The following is a 21,915-nucleotide window of genomic DNA, read 5'->3' as shown; positions in this document are numbered from 1 at the left end:
AAACCGCCTAAAAATCATCCACAGACTGGCCGGCTCACCAGACCTCGACACAGATCCGCCGGGCGGTTTCGTGCCGAGGACCGGCGCTCCTTCTCGCCCGGAAACATACTTTATGTTTAGATCTAACGGCAAGTTGTTAAAATTTTAAGATTGTTTCTACTTCTGCACGGTTCTTCCAGTTCAGCTCGGCTCTGAAGAGCCTTACTGACGAACTTTAAGTGACATGATAAAGCTACAACTGTAGCTTAAGCTGGAGATATCCTGTAGATTCCATTGCTATAATCCTAATCTAATGTTAGTAACTATCTACGCCTAAGGGCCCCCCCCCCCCCCCCCCCTGTCAGATACAGGAACAGCCCGCCACCTTAGCTAGCTTATTACTGTGTCTGACTGCTATGCGAAGGACCCGGGTTCAATTCCTAGTACTGCTAGGGGTTTTTCCTTGGTGGGAGGACTGGACCGGTGTGCTCACAAGCTTCGTGATGCCAACGCAGGAGCAACTTGAGTGAGTAATAGCGGCTCCACTCTCTGGAAGATGGCAACGGGATGAAACGGCTTTCGGTCGGTACTGAACATCTAGACAAAGCCAGCAGGCGGGGACTTAGCTTGTTAGGTAAAGGAACAACACGTTTTATGGAGGTTAGGTAGTTTCTTAGGGGTGAGAGTTAGTGAAGATGTGGACAGTTGAAGATGGAGGTACGAGTTCTACATCCTCACTTTCTCATACTGAACCTTGCCGACTCATTCGTCCCACGCAGCATTCTCAAGTTGGAAAAGAAAGGGAGAAAATGGTGATACAAGAAGTACCCTCTACCAACCACTGTATGGTGGTTTGCGGAATATGGGTATAGTTGTGGATTAATATCTGTTTGGACCACCCTTGCACGTAGTTCATTTTGTCGACATCTGTATCAAAAGTATTCAACCTGGCATATCTCTACACTTCTGTATCTGTCTGGAAAGAATACTTTCCATACTTCCAAATGCTGCCTTCTTCAGGGAGGCAGAGGATCCTTCAGTGGTTTAGCATACTTTGTCAAAATTTAAGTTGTAATCTCAGTCAAATTGGACAGCTTATATAAAATGGTTCAAATGCCTCTGAGCAATATGGGACTTAACATCTGAGGTCACCAGTCCCCTAGAACTTAGAACTACTTAAACTTAACTAACCTAAGGACATCACACACATCCATGCCCGAGGCAGGATTCGAACCAGCGACCGTAGCAGCCGCGCGGTTCCAAACTGAAGCGCCTAGAACCGCTCGGCCACACCGGCCGGCGGCCAATATAAAACAGACCCGGTAAAAGTGTTAATCTGCACTTTTCATAACCGCTGTTCGACATACTGAAGAGGATTTTCATAAGAGCTGTGATGCGTGTTCTACGGTTTCACGAGTTCGTAAGCTCCAGGTGTCATCTGAGCAAATAACTGGAGATCCAAACATCACGATACGACCTCACTGAGAAAACACGGGTACATCGGAAACTTGCGGGTTGGTACGGAAACTGTAACTCATGCACAACAAAGTTTGTAAGATGTAGGTGCTTTTTGACAACGTTCTAACATGGCGATCGTTTCTTATTTTTATTTATACAGTTAGCTGGGGTTGCGATTGCACCTGACTTTTCAGCAGGCTGTCATTCACGTGAAAGGGGCTTCTTGGTGCCCCACTCATTTCGGATAGGTTTCTAAGACGCTTCTTGCTATTTAGACTACGTTGTCACGAAATACCGCAAATACTTTTCATATTAATTGTTTGTGTGGTTCACTACATGCAGATTTATGTGGCGAAATATTTGTATTCAAAAGTATTTTTTCCAGTATTAATTCTTACAATTGTCAAATATATTTATAATTTAACATAAACGTGCACGAAAAATTAAGAATACCTTGTGAAATCTATCATCTAAAATATTTTACCAAGCAATTTCACGCTTTCCCATACAGGAGGGGAAACAATCAGCCTTGTTTTCTAAACAAATATCTTGTATATAGATTTATATATTGTGTCTGCGTTATCATTACACTAACTCTCAAGCGTAATCTTTAATTTCATTTTACCAAGACAGTTACACTTCCGTTTCAATCACATACAGATAAAATGTAGCCTATGTAATAAGAACATAAAGACATTCAGAGCACCCCTCTGCACCCACAGATTTGTTGTGTCGGCTGCATGCACGTATTCGTATGTCAAGAATAGGCCAGATGCAAAATCACAGGCGCCTCCAATAGGGTGCCGAATGGTGCCAACCTGTATCTCTCCTGATAGAATATCGATAGAGGAAGTCACGAACACACGCTTCTGAAGCGGCACTGTCACTCAATCCGGAAGAAATAATTTCGAATCGCAGTGTTGGAGCAAATTTTCACTTCCAGTATTTGGCAAACAAGTGGAGTTGGAGTTTTGGTGTCTTTCCTGGACAAGAGATGGTGCGCAAATGCCTTGGGCGTTCTGCCAGGCAATGACATCAATGGACGCTGTTGATGGTGATTCGTCCGTCAAATCGTCAAATAGAACGTTAAGCTTGGAGGGCGGGGAGCCGTGGGGGGGGGGGGGGGGGGGGATGTCGGTGCTGTTCAAGAACAGTATACCATGTAGTGGAACAAGATTTTAGTCTCTTTCTTCCCTCTTTTATACTCGTAAAAACTAAAAAAACTATACTTAAAGCACTCGTCACAATTATTCCACGGAATATAGTAACATATGACACACGATGCACAGGTATAAGAACTACAACCTGCAAGCGCGAAAATATATTGTACGGTGCCACCTAAATAGAGGGAAATGACCATCGAGGTAAAATAACAGAAATGAGTGCTCACACGGAAAGATTTAGGTGTTCATTTTTCCCCACATGCTATTCGAGAGTGGAGTGGTCGGGAAGTAGAATGAAGTAGTTCTACGCGCCCACACCCAAACATTTAGGTGCTTACAGCAGAGAAATCACGCAGATGTAGATGAATGTGGAACTTCGACGTTTGCAGCACGTGAATGGGATTCTACCAGCAGCTGACTCGCAACATGGGAGTTTATACGAGCTGTTTACATGTGCTCAAATCACCAGTTTCGTTGCTGAAAGCGCTAAGCGTCGCCACAGCTGATGCTACAGTGTTCTGTGCTTGTAAATAATTTCAGGGAAGTACGCCCAGCTTCAGAGTCCGTCCGTCACGTCGGCAGTTCGTTCCAGCTTCACCGCACGGCCTGCGTAAACGGCGGCTTACGCGCCCGCGGACAGAGAGCGATTGATAGCGATGAAATCCCAGCCGGCCGCGGCCGCGTCTCGCTAGCCGTGCCGTCTCTTCGCGGGGCCGCAGACACACACGGCGCGGACGCGGGCCGGCGGGAACGACATTCCTCCCCGGCGACCTCCCCAGGAACGCGGCCCGCCGACTGTGCCGCAACTTTTATTACGCAAGGGCGGCAGATCCTCGCTGTGTTCCCGTCCGACAGGTTTTCTGCACCTGTCGGAACGTAGAAACCACTGTCCATCCGTAAATCTTACTGAACAGACAAGGCACAGTCTCGTAGGCCTACTTCTCCGATTTTGTACCGATATCGCAATGACTGGAAACTGTAGAGTATGTTCAAAATCTGTGTGAAATCTTATAGGACTTAACCGCTAATGTCATCACTCCCTAAGCTTACACACTACTTAACCTAAATTATCTTAAGGACAAACACACACTCCCATGCCCGAGGGAGGACTCGAACCTCCGCCGGGACCAGCCGCACAGTCCATGACTGCAGCGCCTGAGACCGCTCGGCTAATCCCACGCGGCTGTAGATTATGCCTGATGACGATTAAGAACAGGATCAGCCAAGACTCCTTCTCCCTATCTCTACCCTCTTACTTCTCACCCTCCCCCTCGCATCGGCCCCTGACTTTATACCACTTCAAGAGCCTATGCTCATTGTGCTGGAAGTATATTATCTCTGTCTTCGTGTTTTGTGTATCCTATTAGGTTCAGATAGTTTCGTCTAGGGTTTGCATAACAGTCACGCAACAACCTGACCGAAAAAGTGTCAGCACACTCTCCGAAAGAAATCGCAGTAAGTACACTAAAGATTCCATTACTGTTTACACTGAGGCTGGAAGTTAGCACACCATATACCATCGACCGTTCATTCAACATGGTTGCGATCCAGGTGTGGCTCACCTACGTGTCTCGAAACCCAACATGCCATGTGTATCGCTGTCCGAAAGAAATCCATCATCGAACATTTTACTACGTCTGCTTCGGTAGTTGCACGGTCAGCACGGAAGATTACTAACCAAAGGGCCCGTATTCGATTCTTGGCCGAGTCGAAGATTTTCTCTGCTCGGGAACACTTGTCCTTATCTCCGAACCGTCATAACTGACACGAAAGTCTAAGCACATGCAACTTCGTACCAGTGTACAACTTAGCCCTAATGAACGTTGTGAACTGTTGAAACACACTGTCGTACTTCAACTGTTGAGATGGGTACGTTACAATGCTTTACTTGCTGCTGTCTAACTTTCAACTGTGTACATTTGCGTCCTTTTGACCCATGAATCCGCTAACACAGCCAACAATTGACGTAGCCTTTGTGGTACTGTGACTTCACACTTCCTATCTGATCGACTATCAACAGAGACCAAAGCCCCGTCACCTACAGAAGAAGATAGATAGCCGGCGATCTAAAATGAAAGCCGGCCGCTGTGGCCGAGCGGTTCTAGGCGCTTCATTCCTGATCTGCGCTGCTGCTACGGTCGCAGGTTCGAATCCTGCCTCGGATATGGATGTATGTGATGTCCTTAGGTTAGTTAGGTTTAAGTAGTTCTAAGTCTAGGGGACTGATGACCTCAGATGTTAAGTCCCATAGTGCTTAGAGCCATTTGAACCTAAAATGAAACTTCTGTGTTATATAATTGACAACTGGTTGACTAACCACAATGCACTGTCCAAAGTGATCATCATTTGCCTTTACTAACTCTCGTGACTATGTGTTTTCTTGCTTGCTACTTTATTAACTGATTCTGGGACGAGGACATCAGTCACGTACAACGCCGGCCTGAGAATGGTATGATTTCGTACTGACTACATCAGTCCGACAAGTAGACCACATTTTCATTGGCACTATTGGGTGTAAAGAACCTCCTAATAAGTGAAACCAGAGTCACCGATTTCCATACAAAAGGGTGCTGTTAGTGTAGACCTCACGTTTAAATATGCCAATGTTTAGAAGCGTTACATCAGCAAAGGACGAGACACGCATACAACGTTATGATGATAAAGAAAAGACATAACGTAAAGTGGCACCGTCCTAAATAAAAAATAACTGCAGCAATCGCATTACGAAGTCCAGAACTTTAACAAACAGAGACTAAGTGAACATGAAATTGAGCTGTTGAGTGCGGTGCGGTGCGGTGCCCAGAGTAACAGCTGCTAAGTACCATCTCGTTAAAGACCCCTATACCTTAACGGCAACTTTTATGCCCCGATCTGCTTCCTAGCACTCTTCTCCCGTGGCATAGGAGTAGGGTCTTTGATAGTAACCAAAACGTCCTCGGTCCCGGTTTAGAAGAACGCCACCGCTAAAATTTTGAATGCTCACTGTCTGCGTATCGCTCCATTACTAAAGAAGTGCATCTGAATGTGAAACAATTATTACAACTGAAGAGTGAAGTATGCCCTCTACCGGTGGAACAGAAATCATTATAACAACAAATCAATCATTACACATGAATAGTGGATACGGCCACACAAAATAATGCCCACAGGAGAGTAGAGAAAAATACTTGGTTTGCTGTCCCAAGCAAACTCTCAGAGTTAGTCGGTTTAAATTATTTTCACTCTGTATGATAATTAATTGACAAGCAAACTTGGTAGCGTTTTCCCACATCAATGGAACACGTAATTTTTCTTGGCATCCAAATATTATCGATCATTTTGTAGTGTCTACCAGTTCTTTCTCCAAATACAGTTCAGAGGAGGAATCAATAAGCGGTTTCGTGGCATGAACAGACGAGCTACGCGGCGAAGCAGTTAGTGTAAAAGCAGATGTTCAGATAAAGAAAGCCGGGTTTATCACCGGAATATGTGGGAACACGAGCACAATAAAATTAAATTGAAGAAGCGTTGTACTCAATCTCTGGAGCTTGGTGTAGAGTTGGCCTACTCCCACAAGGTTAAAGCTGAATTACAGCACACGTGTTTAAGCGACAACGTTTCATGTGGGTTGAGCCGCGTATGCATTCGTTTTCTTGACACGACATGCGGGGCCGTGCGCATTAACCGCAGAGGCAACCGGGGAGACGAGCGCAAGAACACGAATGACCTCCATGCAGTGCTTGCCGCTGCGGAAACTAGTGAAGCTGCTCAGAACAATTTGCATCGCGTTTCTACCCAAGGCCGAACAGCTTACAGGTGCTGACAAAATTTACTGCAGCAAATCGAGGGAAGGCGCAATCTGCGCAAACCTTGCTCGCGGAACATCATCCAACGATGTTGGCCTCTTTGCACAAACGATTGTAGGTCGCGTTCACGTTGAGTTGATGTGTTCTTGACACGGAAAACCTCTCTCCCTTTCTGGACGCTGAGATGTATTTAATCACTAGTAGGGGCTTAGTTTTCTTCACTGCTAAACAACTGCAATCGACATTGCTGGTTCGAGAACATTTTTGAGACAAGCGACTTATCACTTGGTGTCATCCCTCCACTCCAGTTGCCGCGCGGGATTAGCCGAGCGGTGACAGGCGCTGCAGTCATGGACTGTGCGGTTGGTCCCGGCGGAGGTTCGAGCCCTCCCTCGGGTATGGGTGTGTGTGTGTGTGTGTGTGTGTGTGTGTGTGTGTGTGTTTGTCCTTGAGGTAATTTAGGTTAAGTAGTGCGTAAGCTTAGGGACTGATGACCTTAGCAGTTAAGTCCCATAAGATTTCACACACATTTAAACTTTTTTTTTTCCACTCCAGTTCCTTGCCCCCGTGAATTTTTACCTGCGTAGTTTACGCTACTAACTGACATACGTATTGTATACAAATCCTGCACTTGGTTGAAAGTGGCGCACCAAGCGACCGCTTCCAATTGTAATAGCCTACGTCCTGTACAGAAATATTACAGCTGCCGAGTCTCTGGTGCCCCCCTCCCGACTTGTGCTGCTTACCTCTTACACAGGCTCCAGGCAGCAGACTAAATAATTATACACCGAAGTCTTGGTCCATAAATCTTCTGCTTCTTACAAAGTACTAGGAAGCTCTGCAGGAACATGTTGCTGATCTTCCAGAGGTGAGAAAGGACGTTCACTGTCGTGATACTAAAATGCAGAAAATAATTTCTGGAGACTACTACTCTCTTACATTCCACCGGCTTATATTATATGACATTTGTCTCCGTTATATAAGATATTTCTAGATCAGAAGCATACGGTAGCTCACGAATATCTCAGTCTCGTTGCTACCAATTACAATAGGGCCATTCCATATGCTTATACACACATCAAAAAAAGTTTTGCATCATCTCCGTTCCGAGAGTTCCGGCACCTGTACAGAAAATTAGAAAAGAGGTCAACGTAAACCTCATTTCCGCCCTTTTTATTGCTCATGAAAACCACACATTGCATGTTGTACCACCACACAGCGAGATCTTCAGAGGTGGTTGTCCAGATTGCTGTACACACCGGTAACGCTTATACTCAGTAGCACGTCCTCTTGCATTCACGCATGCCTGTATTCGTCGTGGGATACTATCCACAAGTTCATCAAGGCACTGTTGGTCCAGACTGTCCCAGTCCTCAACGGCGATTCGGTGTAGATCCCTCAGAGTGGTTGGTGGGTCACGTCATCCACAAACAACTCTTTTCAATCTATCCCCGGCATTGTCGATAGGGTTTATATCTGGAGAACATGCTATTCACTCTAGTCGAGCGATGTCGTTATCCTGAATGAAGTCACTCACAAGATATGCACGACGGGGGGGGGGGGGGGGGGGGGATCGAATTGTCGTCCATGATGACGAATGCCTTGCAAATATGCTGCCGATATGGTTGCACTATCGGTCGGAGGATGGCATCCACGTATCGTACAGCCGTTACGGCGCCTTCCATGACCACCAGCGACGTACGTCGGGCCCACGTAATGCCACACCAAAACATCAGGGAACCTCCACCTCGCTGCACTCGCTGGACAGTGTGTCTAAGGCGTTCAGCATGACCAGGTTGCCTCCAAACACGTCTCCGATGATTGTCTGGTTGAAAGCATATACGAAACTCATCGGTAGGTAGAGAGAACATGATGCCAATCCTGAGCGGTCCATCCGGCATGTTGTTGGGCCGCGGTGCATGGTGTCGTGGTTGCAAAGATGGACCTCGCCATGAACGTGGGAAGTGAAGTTGCGCATCACGCAGCCTGCTGCGCACAGTTTGAGTCTTAACACGACGTCCTGTGACTACACGAAAAGCATTATTCAACATGGTGGCGTTGCTGTCAGGCTTCCTCCGACCAATAATCCGGAGGTAGCGGTCATCCGCTGCAGTAGTAGCCCTTGGGCGGCCCCAGCGAGGCATGTCATCCACAGTTCCTGTCTTTCTGTATCTCCTCCATGTCCGAACAACATCGCTTTGGTTCATTCTGAGGCGCCTGGACACTTCTCTTGTTGAGAAACCTTCCTGGCACGAAGTAACAATGCGACGCGATCGAACCGCGGTATTGACCGTCTAGGCATGGTTGAACTACAGACAACACGAGCCGTGTACCTCCCTCCTGGTGGAATGAGTGGAACTAATCGGCTGCCGGACTCACTCCGTCTAATAGGCGTTGCTCAAGCATGGTTGTTTACATCTTTGGGCGGGTTTAGAGACATCTCTGAACAGTCAAAGGGACTGTGTCTGTTATACAATATCCACAGTCAACGTCTGTCTTCAAAAGTTCTGGGAACCGGGGTGATGCAAAACTTTATTTGATGTGTGTAGTATCAATCTACTTTGAAGGAATTGTGATATTTTCGCAACAGAAAGAAAACTAATTACTGTCTGTACTTGTTTAGCTATCACTCAATCTTTGTCTTCAAATTTAACTTTCATATCCTATATTTTCTAGCGTTTGATTATTTTTTCTTGTTTCTTCATTTTCCAGTTTCTGCTAAATTCGTCGTGTATTTTTTCATATCTCCTAAGCAATTTCTCTATTTTTTTGCTTTAAATATGAAACTCTATTAAATTTTATTGACAGTGTACGGTAGATTTCTATGTAGATTTCGTGAATTTTATTTTCGTGACAAAATCCTACCACATTGGCCACGCATCTTCAGTTACTCCTCTTCTCTGTCCCATTCTCTAAATCCGTTAAGTGTGCGTGTGAATTAAAAATATTGCCAAGATAAGAAGATTATGTACGATTCCATCTTTTTCCTAGCTCGCTTCATGATGTGATTATCCATTTCACTGAACAGTTCTTCGCAGTCTAAAAAGCAAAGAGATTTTCGAGAGGACTTTCCCTTCTCACTCAAGTGTTGGAGACATGTATGTGCGCGGACGGCTTGCCTTAATATAGTATTACCGTTCTGACACAGAGGCACCTACCTTTTTGTAATTCTTTTATTTTTTCACTATCAGTCTCCTGACTGGTTTGTGTGAACTGCCATACACTCACGTCCTGTTGTCAGCCTCTTCATATCACAGTAGCACTTGCACCCAGCATTCTCAATTGCCGCGCTGGGTAGCCGCGCGGTCCGAGGCGTCTTGTCACGGTCCGGGCGGCTCACCCCGTCAGAGGTTCGAGTCCTCCCTCGAGCATGGGTGTGTGTGTTGTCCTTAGCGTAAATTAGTTTGAGTAGTGTATAGGCTTACTGATCGATGACCTCAGCGGTTTGGTCCCATAAGACCGTGTAGGGCCCCCGCGAGCACGCAAAAGTGCCGCAACGCGACGTGGCCTGGACTCTACTAACTTCTAAGTACTGCTGGAGGGAATTGGCACCATGAATCCTTCAGTACTGTCCATAAATTCGTAAGAGTACTAGGGGGTGGAGATCGCTTCTGAATAGCACGTTGCAAGGCATCTCAGATATGCTCAGTAACGTTCATTTCTGGGCAGTTTGGTGGTCAGCGGAAGTATTTAAACTCAAAAAGCCGCTCGGAATTAACCGAGAGGTCATAGGCGCTGCAGTCATGGACTGGGCGGCTCGTCCCGGCGGAGGTTCGAGTCCTCCCTCGGGCATGGGTGTGTGTGTTTGTCCTTAGGATAATTTACTTTAAGTAGTGTGTAAGCTTCGGGACTGATAACCTTAGGAGTTAAGTCCCATAAGATTTCACACACATTTCAACATTTTTTAAACTCGAAAGTGTGTTCCTGGAGCCACTCTGTAGCAATTCTGGGAGTGTGGGGTGTCGCATTGCCCTGATGGAATTGCCCAAGTCCGTCGGAATGCACAATGGACATTAATGGATGCAAGTGATCAGACAGGATCAGTACCACATGTCAGAATCGTATCTAGACGTATCAGGGGTCCCATATCACTCCAGATCCACACGTCCCACACCATTACAGAGCCTCAACCAGCTTGAACAGTCCCCTGCTGACATGCAGGGTACATGGATTCATGAAGTTGTCTCCATACCCGTACACGTCCATCCGCCCAATGAAATTTCAAACGAAACTCGTTCTACCAGGCAACATGTTTCCAGTCATCAACAGTCCAATGTCGGTGCTGACGGGCCCAGGACCGTGTGTCGTGCAGTCACCAAGGGTACACGAGTGAGCTTTCGGCTCCGAAAGCCTATATCGATGATGTTTCGTTGAATAGTTCGTACGCTGACAGTTGTTGATGGCCCATCATTGAAATCTGCAGCAATTTATGGAAGCGTTGCACTTCTCTCACGTTGAACGATTCTCTTCAGTCGTCGTCGTCGTCCCCGTTCTTGGTTCAAATGGTTCAAATGGCTCTGAGCACTATGGGACTTAACTTCTGAGGTCATCAGTCCCCTAGAACTTAGAACTACTGTAACCTAACTAACCTAAGGACATCACACACATCCATGCCCGAGACAGGATTCGAACCTGCGACCGTAGCGGTCGCGTGGTTCCAGACTGTAGCGCCTAGAACCCCTCGTCCACTTCGGCCGGCCCCGTTCTTGGAGTATCATTTTTCGGCTGCAGCGCTGTCGGAGATTTTGACATTTTACCGGATTTCTCATATTCACGGTACACTCGTGAAATGGTCGTACGGGAAAATCCCCACTTCATTGCTACCTCGGAGATGCTGTGTCCCATCGCTCGGCGCCAACTATAACACCACGTTCAAAACCACTTAAATCTTGATAACCTGCCACTATAGCAGCAGTAACAACTTGACCTTATCGTCGTGCAAGACGACCACATTCGCCTGACTGGGCGACATATTTACTTCCTTTTGCATTTGTCACTCCGCCAAGACGGTATTCTTCCCAAGCAGATGCGTCATCTAGGAATTCTTCTGGTCGTTTGGAACGAATCGGGGCTTGCGGTCCGTTAGCACCGTGGCACAGTACCGGCGAGAAAGATCACCGATACCGGCAAGCCCCGGCCGGCAACCTCGCTCGCTGAAGGCGAACGCGATGCTATCTGAGTGGGGCAGTGGCTGGAAACAGGGCGCACGCCACTCGCCGGCCGAATCAAATGCTGCCATTATTCGCTGCGCGAGGTACGACTGCGGTCAAAGCGTACGAGCAAGGAACGTGAACGTGTTCCAGATGTTAGGCAAAACGATATTAACACCAGTTTAAAAAAGCATTCAAAACAGCCCGACTGCATCTGGAGAACAATCCATCGACATAGTATATAACGTCGTCTCGGAGTGGTTGATTAAAGGTGCTCATTCGGGTGTATAGTCGAGTTGTTGATTCCATTTAATTAATTAAATGTGCCTACAGGAAACTGTACACATCAATTATCCTCGGCAGTGTTGTTTGACAAACACATTAAAAACCAGGTGAATGCAACGAAGGCGTCTACTTAGATCGGGATCACGCCTACTCGTCACCACCGATTTCTTCCGAATGTGCGATAAGTGGAGGGCTTGGACAGAAATGCAAGTGACAGAAGTGGCAGCTCCAGACGGCAAAGCGTTTGGAAAAAAGTAGCGTTTTGGCCGAGGCGAGAGCCATTTGTGTTAGCGTATTTAAAAGGCAAGGATTCGCGCAGCGTAGGGAATACAGAACGCTAATGCGAAGGTCTTGTGGTGGAGCCCCTGTGCAGAAACTCCTTTTATTTCTGTTTTCTGTTTTTACGATACTTACACTGCAAACAAATATAAATTATGCTGGGTATTTTGCATTTATCAATATTTTCACAGAAGGCGTGAAAAGGAAAAGCAAAGGAAATTTGGGATTGCAGATAAATTTCCAAGAAAAAATAGTACTTACAGCGTCGACGAGTACTCTGCAAATAACGTTCCTAGACGGGATTGTAATTAAAGCCTGCAGAACTTCGTGATCCGTTAATTTCATTTTCACCTTAGAGCAGCCCTCTTCAGCTGCATTCGAACAACAGGTTCCTGGTGCAGATAAAATCGATCCATCGAGAGAGAAAGAGAAATCACATTCAGAGAAGGCGCATCAAAATGCTTTACATTTACATCACCACCTATCCTCGCCCATACTGGACGAAATGATGCATTGTACGCGGTTTGTTTTTGAACTGCTATGAGATAAGTTAACCAAGATTGTGTTTTCCTATAGAAACTTTAAACAGCCATATAATTGTAAAAATTCGGCGCTTATAAGGTGTGCAATATGCTGAGACAATTCCTCGTTCCCTGTCCTTACGATGAATATCACCCCAGCACTTGTCAACCATCAGCTGTAAAGTAATAAGAGTATCTAATTGTATATATGAAGTTATCGTGTACAGCTTACAATCTCTTCCTCGAAATTTACTTATAATTCCAAATTTTCCTTTGCCTTTCCATTTCATGCCTCTGATGAAACTGTTAATAAATAATAAATACAATCAACTGTGCATTTCGGTTCATTTTAAGTTTACGTAACGTAAAAATTGAATGTAAAAAGTTTCTACTAAGGTGCTTGACCCCACGACTCTCGGGTTACCGTTCCGTATTCTTTTCCCTGCGCCAACTAGCTCATGCCACGGCCGACCCGCTACAAAAATGCTATTTTTTTCTAAACGGTTGGCCATTTGGATCTCTCATTTTTGTCACTCGCATGTACCACACACGAGGATCAATCGATGATGACGAGTGGCCGCGGTCCGCGTGTTAGTGAATGCATGAATTATGGCCCACCGACCAATGGAATGTTAATCCAGTCACACGACTCTAATTTGACACAGCTTCCTAAAGCAAGACGTGCATACGTTCGCGGAACGCCGTATGAAGCGGACGACCTAGACTGTAGTTTTCCCAGAGTGAAGGATGGTGGATGTTTTGTGATAATTGTGGTTTTCAGTGTCTCCTCTGCTTTCAGTCGAAGGACAAGTGTTCATACAGTAGAGCAGCATGTTTTTTATCCTCTGGCTCATATGATTAATATAATGCAACTGTGTGAATACAGGAATTTTTATCTTTAGAGATACAGCTCATGGTCGTAATAACGCTTGAGCTACAGTATGAAAACTATCGTCTTAAGTTTTAGCGTGACAAAGGAGTCACAGAAAACAACTAGAGGACCAAACAAATCATAAGAAACCATCCATAATTCTTGACAATGGGAAGAGCACAATCTAGATTATACACTACATACGGTGTTGCACGAAGATATATACGTCTTGCTTTAGGAAAACGTGCAAAAGTAGACTCATGTGTCTATGTTCCACTGATCAGTGTGCCAAATTTGTGACTTCAGTAGGTAGTAGCCTTCGTCGGATTAGTTTGGTTTCCAATTAAGTTTGTGATCCTACTTTGCTGAGAGTATTTGGTTTGTGCAATTTTATATAGGCACGTATTGAGCAGTCACTTTCGTAGCAGTGATTTTCTTTGAAGAAACACATCTGTTTCTGTCTGTCACTAAGTTCAGCCTTTCTTGCAACATCGCGTTCAGTCGACGGTGTTTTCTCACGAACGCATTATGCTGAAAAACAATATAGCGCCAGCAGATTTGTGGCTGTTGTCACTGGTGTCAAAGCTAAGCGATAACGGACAGTATACCCTCGTTTGAAGTCTAAGGTCCGAGATGATAGAGAGCAGTGCACCACAACAATCACGGTTATAAAAGAAATTTAGAAAGCATTCTGCGATTGGAGCACAGCGATCGGTATAAAATGATAATAATCAAAAACAGTCTCGATTGCGTTCAGATTATTTTATTTGTTAGCAACCCGTTTCGGCCCTTTCCTCAGACCATCTTCAGGCTTTTCACCGACATTATGGCTGCTGCTGGTGGTGAAAAATTCTGAAGACGGTCTGAGGAAAGGGCCGAAACCAGTTGCTAACAAATAAAAAAATCAGGAAACATGATCAAGACTGTTTATTTGATTTTTAGCATTTTAATCAAGGATATATTGGTTAAAGAAGAAACAAAAAGATGCTTCCACTACGTAGTATTAAAATAAGTCAATGGCTAACCATCGGAAATGATTTATTTACACCTGGTTGTTCATTTAGGTGTTCCCTAGACTGGTTCTGTCACCAAGGTCGACGTGAGGATCTCAATGTGCGGTCCCACAATCTCCCCCTCTAACCCACAGAAGTTCGGCGTACCGTGCACGAGTCCAGGTCGGCAGCACGAGCTGTCTCGGCCGTACTCGTAAGCACCGCAGGGAACGCCTCAATGGCCACGAATCCACTCTCCCTGCCGGGGGGCGCTCCGTCACGACAGGTGCATAATCAACAGAGAGCTGAGGGGAGAGGCACGCCGCTTGTTCCACACGCACAAAACCGGCCCGCAGGTGCGCGTTCGCCTCCTCGTCCCCACGCTTTCCTCTACTGCTTGCCCACTATCATTACACATCTGCAAAACCACTCCGCAGCGATCAAACATAGCCGCGCATTTCTGCCTCATAGGCGTCTTTCGTAACTGATTCTGAGCCAACCTGTGGAACCTATTAAATGAGCACTTATTAACAAATGTCGGCAGTTTCCCGGAGGTCATAACAGCGAGGGCTGTACAAGGCAAATTGTGGATTTCTATAAAAATAAATTTGTAACTCAGTGCTTCGTTCAGCACTATGCAAAAACTCATATGATATCCGGCAGCATCCGGCGAAGAATCTAGCTCAATATCGTCTTTTATTTATGCAGCTTGAAACAATCATCAAAGTAAGGAGGCACACAGGGAAACAGCGCAAACACGCAGGTCTATCGAACAACGCGAGCCATCGGTATATTGTTTGAAGGGTGATTTCATAATATTCTTATGTGACGTCTGCGATGTTTTTGTTTATATATTTCAGTTGTAGATGTTTGTCATGTGTTTTGTTTCTAATACGTCATATAATTCGAGTGGATGGTGGCTTAGATTGTGTTGTTTCTGTATCTTTGTAGGTCTAGTGCAGATGGAAAAGCGCTAGAGGAAACGATGTTTTGGATGGTTTATCTAGTCTCATATAAACTTTTTATGAGGTTCTAATGACAGAATGAAGTGTAGCGTAGCCAGAGCTCTAGGCTAAGTTGGAAGGTAATTGGTTGTGAGCTGGCAAAACCAAACAATGTGTCACTAAGAAGTGCTGATTTTGTTGACAAAGTCTGTGGCAGTAGACTGACCTGTAACGAAGTCTGAGGCCTGGATTAAGTTGGAAATTGAAATTTGAAATCAGTTAAAAAACAGTCCAGATCGCAAAGGTACATTTATTAAAACGCGACCGGTTTCCATCATCATTAAATCTTCAATCATATCGATGGACAATGGCTGTGTACGGAGCAGGAACAGCTGAACGTTCCACCCATAGCCATTGTCCATCAATTGGGTGAAGATTTGAAGAAGATCATGTGATGATCGAATACGGTCACGTTTTAATAAAGGTGCCTTAGCGACCTACACAGTTTTATAACTAATTTCAAATATTGCTCTTTTATCGTTAACTTTGTCCAGTAATGTTTTCAAAAATGGGTGGTGGCAGGTTGGTTGACCGTTGAGAAAGCCAACGAACACGTAACGGAATCTTTTTTATATATACATTGCATATTGCACAGCTGCATTTACATCCCAGATAAAGACCGCTGTTTTCCCACACTGTTCTGGTATTTTCCAGTTTTTAATGCGCTTGAAGGCGTTAATAACAAGAACATTATCCGTCCAGACCCCTCAATTACCGTTAGAGTGTCTCTTTTTATTTTGTTTTCATGTTGTTATTAAATCATCCATTGGTCGCTTCTTAAGACTCGTATTTCACATTAGTAATGACATCATTGGTCGATCGCCGCGGTGTCTAATTGTGAGTGTCAAACGCGCGGCTTAAAAACTTGTATGGTAGTTTCCCCTGCTTCCTTAGGATGGTTAAGTAAGAGCTGCACCGTTCTTCCGACAAGTCAGATCCGAATATTTCCCAATAACTCGCTAAATGGACCTAGTTTTCTTAGTCGACTGGTAATCATGTCGTCGAAGGACTTGTCTTCGCAAACAGTAAGAAAAGAAGTAGAATAGGTTGTGTGGTTGCTTAGAGACAGTCGCTGGGTTTCTCTGGATTTGTTTATTAACTGTCGTGACAACTTTCGGGTTTAACGCATCATCTGACGAGTTATTGTAAACAGACAAAAGTAGCAGATGTTAGGTTACAAATTTTACAGAAACGCAAGTTTCTTATAGAAGTCAGTTCTAAATGAAGAGTATTGAAAAACAAAGCACTTTTTGATACAGAAAGACGTACGATTTTTGACACAAATACATGAGATTTCGACGTAGACGTCAAGTACTTTCATTACTAATGTGTAGAATAACCGGTAGAGCCATTAGTTGCACAGTTCGACCTTAACTGTCGCAGTACCATACAAGCAACGGCCAGCGCCACCATGTTCGCCGGGAGGAAGGTTCCGTCGTGCTAGCTGGCGTAAGCGTGTCGATGCGCGTGCTACCTGTTATTCTACATATTATACAGTGATGACAGTATCTGATATCTGCATCAAAATCTCATGTATTTTTATCTAAAATCATAAGTATTTTTGTATCAAAAAGCGCTTTTTTCTCGAATATTATTGGTTTAGAACTGACTTTTATAAGAAATTCGATTTTTTGTAACATTTGTAACGAAACATCTGTTACTCTTGCCTGTTTACAATAGGTCATCAGATGGTGCGTTGAACCCTAAACACGTCATGGCAGTTAAACAAATTCAGAGAAAACCAGGGGCTGTTTTCAACCAATCAGACAGCCTTTTTAAATTCTTACCAATAATTATATTCATAATGGCTGCACGCCTCTACAAGGACTTTCAGTCTGATTTAAGAGAAAATAAATGCCGCAACCAATCTCTCGACCATCAGTACACCACAAATATTGTAAAACATTACTGTCGGTTTACGGTAGACAAATCTGAAGACATACTTCCCCATTTCTATGTGTCTCAATCAGCAAGAGGTTCATTCGTGTGTAACAGCACTGAGACGGAACGTAACAGCCTCTTATTCCATCCTGACTGACATGCCCCAATGTCCCGCCTCTGTTAACTGTGTGACGTAGCTGCTCCACACGGTCTGTGAGGTCTGCCCTGCACTCTGGGAGCGGTTCGCCCCGGGGCCTGCGCACTGCGTGCCTGGCCATGGCGGCGCCCTGACAGTCCACGTGTGCGGTCTCTCTCTCTCTCTCTCTCTCTCTCTCTCTCTCTCTCTTCTCCTCTCCTCTCCTGTTCCGGGAGTCATTGTTCTGTTCTGCCGGCCGCGTATCTGTGCCGTCGCACTCGTCCGCCGCGTGCAAGCTGTGTTCGCGCAAGAGCGTTGCGCGTAATTTTATTTATATTCACGATCTGTAAACCAAGCCAATGGCCTTGCCGCAGTGGTAACACCGGTTCCGTCAGATCACAAAAGTTAAGCGCTGTCGGGCTTGGCTAGCTCTGGGATGGGAGGCAAGCGGGGTGCACCCGGCCTTTGTAAGGCAAACTGAGGAGCTACTTGATTGAGAAGTAGCAGCTCCGGTCACGGAAATTTACGTACGGCCGGGAGAGCGGAGTGCTGACCACACGCCCCTCCATATCGGCATCCAGTGACGCCTACTGGTTGAGGACGACACAGCCGTCGGTCAGTACCGTTGGGGTCTATTGATGCCTGATTGGGCGAAGTTTAGTTTTTAGATCTGCAAACCAGCACGTGCGTTGTAGTGCAGGATGCTCTCCCTCTCCATCCCGCCTGCCTGAATGGAAAGCGAAAATCTCACTGCTAGGCAAACTCGTTGTCAATCATTTATTTTATAAGTCCTTCGGCGGTATGTGGCTGTGTAGAATTACCATAACCTTGGTTTTATCGTTTTCGACTGGTTCTTTCACTTGGAGCGTTGTCCACCTCTCGGACTGAACGTTTTAATTTACTTAGTTTTGGTACCTACGAGATTCTCAGTGTTTCCATTCACTCAGATTTGATACGCGTCCACCACACTCGTAATAGACTCGAAAGTGGACACAGGAGAGTTTAACACACACTCTCTCGTTAAAAGGAATTACATCGTTGTCTGGCTGTTTCAGTGCGCTACAGTGTGACACACTGGCAATTGCACACGCAGATTCTAAAGGGCGGGAGTTATGAACATACCCGCCCGAAAAAAAGTCTTAATTGAGTCGTATTTGTTTTTACATGTCGTATCTATCACTGACAGCTGCTCGTAGTCTCGCGGTAGCGTTCTCGCTTCCCGAGCACTGAGTCCCAGCTTCGTACCCGGCAAGGTCAGGGATTTTCACCTGCGTCGAGATGGTTGGGTGTTGTGTCGTCTTCATCATCATCCCCATTACGGTCGGAGGAAGGCAATAGCAAACCACCTCCACTAGGACCTTGCCTAGTACGGCATACGGCAATGCGGGTCTCCTGCATCGTCCGTTATGCTCTTTTACGGAGTATGGGACTTCATCATCATCATCATCATCATCATTTATCAACTTCCAAATTTTAGACATACTTTATAGATAAACTAACAGGAAAAGAAGTCTCTGAGATAGCAAGTAATCCTAATCGTTACAAGCTACATGTTAACACTTTTCAACTCCTTGCGTGAGGTCCTGGTGACATGGAGGAACTTGCGGACTGACCGGTGACATTCCACCCAGCGAAAGGCACACACTCGCAGTGACCTTACCTGCGTGTTGGCAACAGCACGTCCGACACAGTTCCCGAGTATACAGACGGAACTGGCAAACCAGTGGAACTCGAGTAAGCAAATACCGAAAAGGAAAGACACACTATTAAGGAAAAAATAAAAACTCGGCTTACAGAATACAGAGGCAAACGACTGATAGGCAGCTTCCCCTCATTTAGAGCCGTAGTCTGCATAATCATAGCTCTAGGTGAAACATTGTTGAAGGTGAGTACCGGTGTACAGTTCGATTTTGTATTATTACCTTATGACTTTGTCAATGTTGTGACACACTGTTGCTATTACAGTCCTTAAATCGATTGATACTTTTTGCACTACCTCTTCATTTCTTCTTAAAGGTCGCCGCAGCAGCTCCAGCTAAATTCGGCTTTCCCGATAAGAGAAAGTCAGTCGGGTCTGTACTGGCACTCGAATCGGCCGCGGAAGTACAGTAACACTTAAGTCTCGTATCGAGACTGCAAACTAGAACGGAAATACTGCACTTAACAGCAGCTACTCCGCAGCGGTTAGCCGCATTATATCACTTCGCGTCACGATAAACAAAAGTAGCTTAATCTGCAGTTCCGTGAAAACAAATTACGGTGATTGTAATTTTGAGAAAGACTGAGCTAATTCAATCGCTATTTGATAAACATTCATTCAGTTTTATCCATATGGAACACGTGTGAACGCAGTCGTATGCGTATACGGCAAAGGTACGTGAAGGCTTGCCTTCAGTCGCACATGTGAGGTTTTTTAATTACATTTCACCATTCATTTAGGCGCTGTGGGTGCGTCTCATATGTTATTTGTTTACTGCAATGAAGTTATTTTGAGTATCTGCGCTCGTCGTTTGTATTAAACTGTGTCCGAACGGCTACCACGGAATACGCTTCTATTGAACCGAAATGTCAGTAGTTTTATCACATGTGAGGCGGTTATGTATCCATAAGAACTGCACTGAAACGGTCGCCGGCCGCGAAAGACTACGCTTTTATATAAGTCAGATTTGCTTATTTACATCGCTTCTTTTGATCTTCAGCGTTAAAGCTATGGAACTGTTCTCTCCTCATAAGAAACAATGACGTATAAGGTCGTAAGACAGGAAAGAGAAGAAAAGGGAACAAAAACTTTCATGAAAAAGCTTAATAGATACGATTTCTTGGGTTCACCACGTTTCTTCATCTTTTATGAAATATTTTCTATTAGGTTTTTCTCATAATTTCATCGTTTTCCATCTCTTTAGTTTCTTGCGATCAGCGTGTTCCTTCACGATCCTACGCCTAAAGTAGCCAGCCTTAGTGCTGACTTGGTCAAGAGAAAAGCAAGCAGTCGAAACAGAAAACAAAATAAAAGAGAGGATCTAATCTAAGGGACGAAATGCATTGCATAAATCCAATCAAATACACATATCTATGACTGAGGGCGGTTTTTAAATACCGGTATAATTCCTGTGGTTAAACATGCGTTCTTCACACCGAAATCTTTTGTCATTTACCACTGAATAGTCTCTGTAACTATAGCTCTCTTCCATCTCGTATGACATCGAACAGTCACTACCGCCTTGTTTAAGTGGGCAAACTACGCCGATGTTCACCTTACGGTGGTGTTAGCCTATACTACCAGTGTAGTCTGGCCTCCTACAAACTACAACTATCGTAATTTCTCTACAGACGATACTGGTCTTGGCGCACTGTTGCGATGACAGCACCGAAATCAAAATAGTGTGGGGAAGATAGCGCCCTGTGGCAGCAGCAGTCGAGTGCCGCCCGCTGAGGAGGTCGGCCACTTTGCTGCATCCCGCTCTCTTCCGGCAACAACGGCTCGGCCTGTCACACACCAGGGGCACCGTGGCAGACAGCGCGCAGGTGGCTCCAACTCACCGGTGGTGGCTAGGGCGGCGCATCCCAGCAGCAGCTGGAGGAAGGCGGCTGCGCGTGACATGGCGCTCTGGAGCACTCGACGGCTGCGGCTGCTTGTGGCGAGCCTTCCCGCACTGGACTGGCGCCGCGGAGGCTACGGAGGCGGCCGGCAGCTCCTGAGGGCCGCGCCGCACCACGCCGCTGTGCTGCCGCCTTACGGGCCGCCGAGGAACTCGGCCACGGCGCTGACTCAACCGCAGGACCGCGCGAGGAATGCCGCAAAGCCGCAAACGGTAACCGCACCCGCGTCTTCCGTGTCAGCTCGCGCATAAAGTGACAGCGCAATTACTGCGGCCGCGATGGATGGCGGATGCTGCGACAGTAATACCTGCGGCACAATGCGTGCTGCGATGTGAGCCTGTAATTGCGTCGTGCTCGAGAGACCTGTGTGTCGCGCGAGTCTCGAGCAAACACATCGCTTTTCGTTGGCAAGCTAATCGCTGTTCCACTTGTGTTCCACGAGTTATACCATATCAGTTACATCAAACCCAACCAAGTAAGTTCATCGAACGAAATATTCGATATCTCGCTAAGAGAGCGAACTCGTCGCTTTGGAGTGCTAGCGATGGCATATTTTTTGTTGTTATTGAATTTGTGTGGCTTCTTGTTGCCCAGATATTTAGCCATTATACACAGGGCAACACAATTAAAGGAACACGCAACTTTCTCCCAGTCCAACGCAGAAATCTGAAATTTGCCGTTCCTCTGTAATGGTGCAAAAGCGTGGCGCTCTGCGACGTCGCCGTTGGGCTCGACGATGCTTCAAACAGTTTGGTGTCGACACGCGCGGAAAAAGGCAACAGCTGAATTCATCTGACGTCTAAGGTGGTTT

At 45.7% G+C, this 21,915-nt stretch overlaps 1 protein-coding gene across 1 annotated transcript in view; it reads right to left on the bottom strand.

Moving 5' to 3' along the window:
• Positions 1 to 21,157, bottom strand: part of LOC126184153 (putative epidermal cell surface receptor) — a 401,413-nt gene extending 380,256 nt beyond the window's left edge. The window contains 1 exon segment of the mRNA XM_049926525.1: positions 21,045 to 21,157. Within this exon segment, the coding sequence (XP_049782482.1) occupies positions 21,045 to 21,105 (61 nt within the window). The 5' untranslated portion in view covers positions 21,106 to 21,157.
• Positions 21,158 to 21,915: the final 758 nt, after the last annotated feature.

This window comes from Schistocerca cancellata, chromosome 1, assembly GCF_023864275.1.
Source record: "Schistocerca cancellata isolate TAMUIC-IGC-003103 chromosome 1, iqSchCanc2.1, whole genome shotgun sequence".
NCBI lineage: Eukaryota > Metazoa > Arthropoda > Insecta > Orthoptera > Acrididae > Schistocerca > Schistocerca cancellata.
This window is presented reverse-complemented; position numbering and strand designations above follow the sequence as displayed.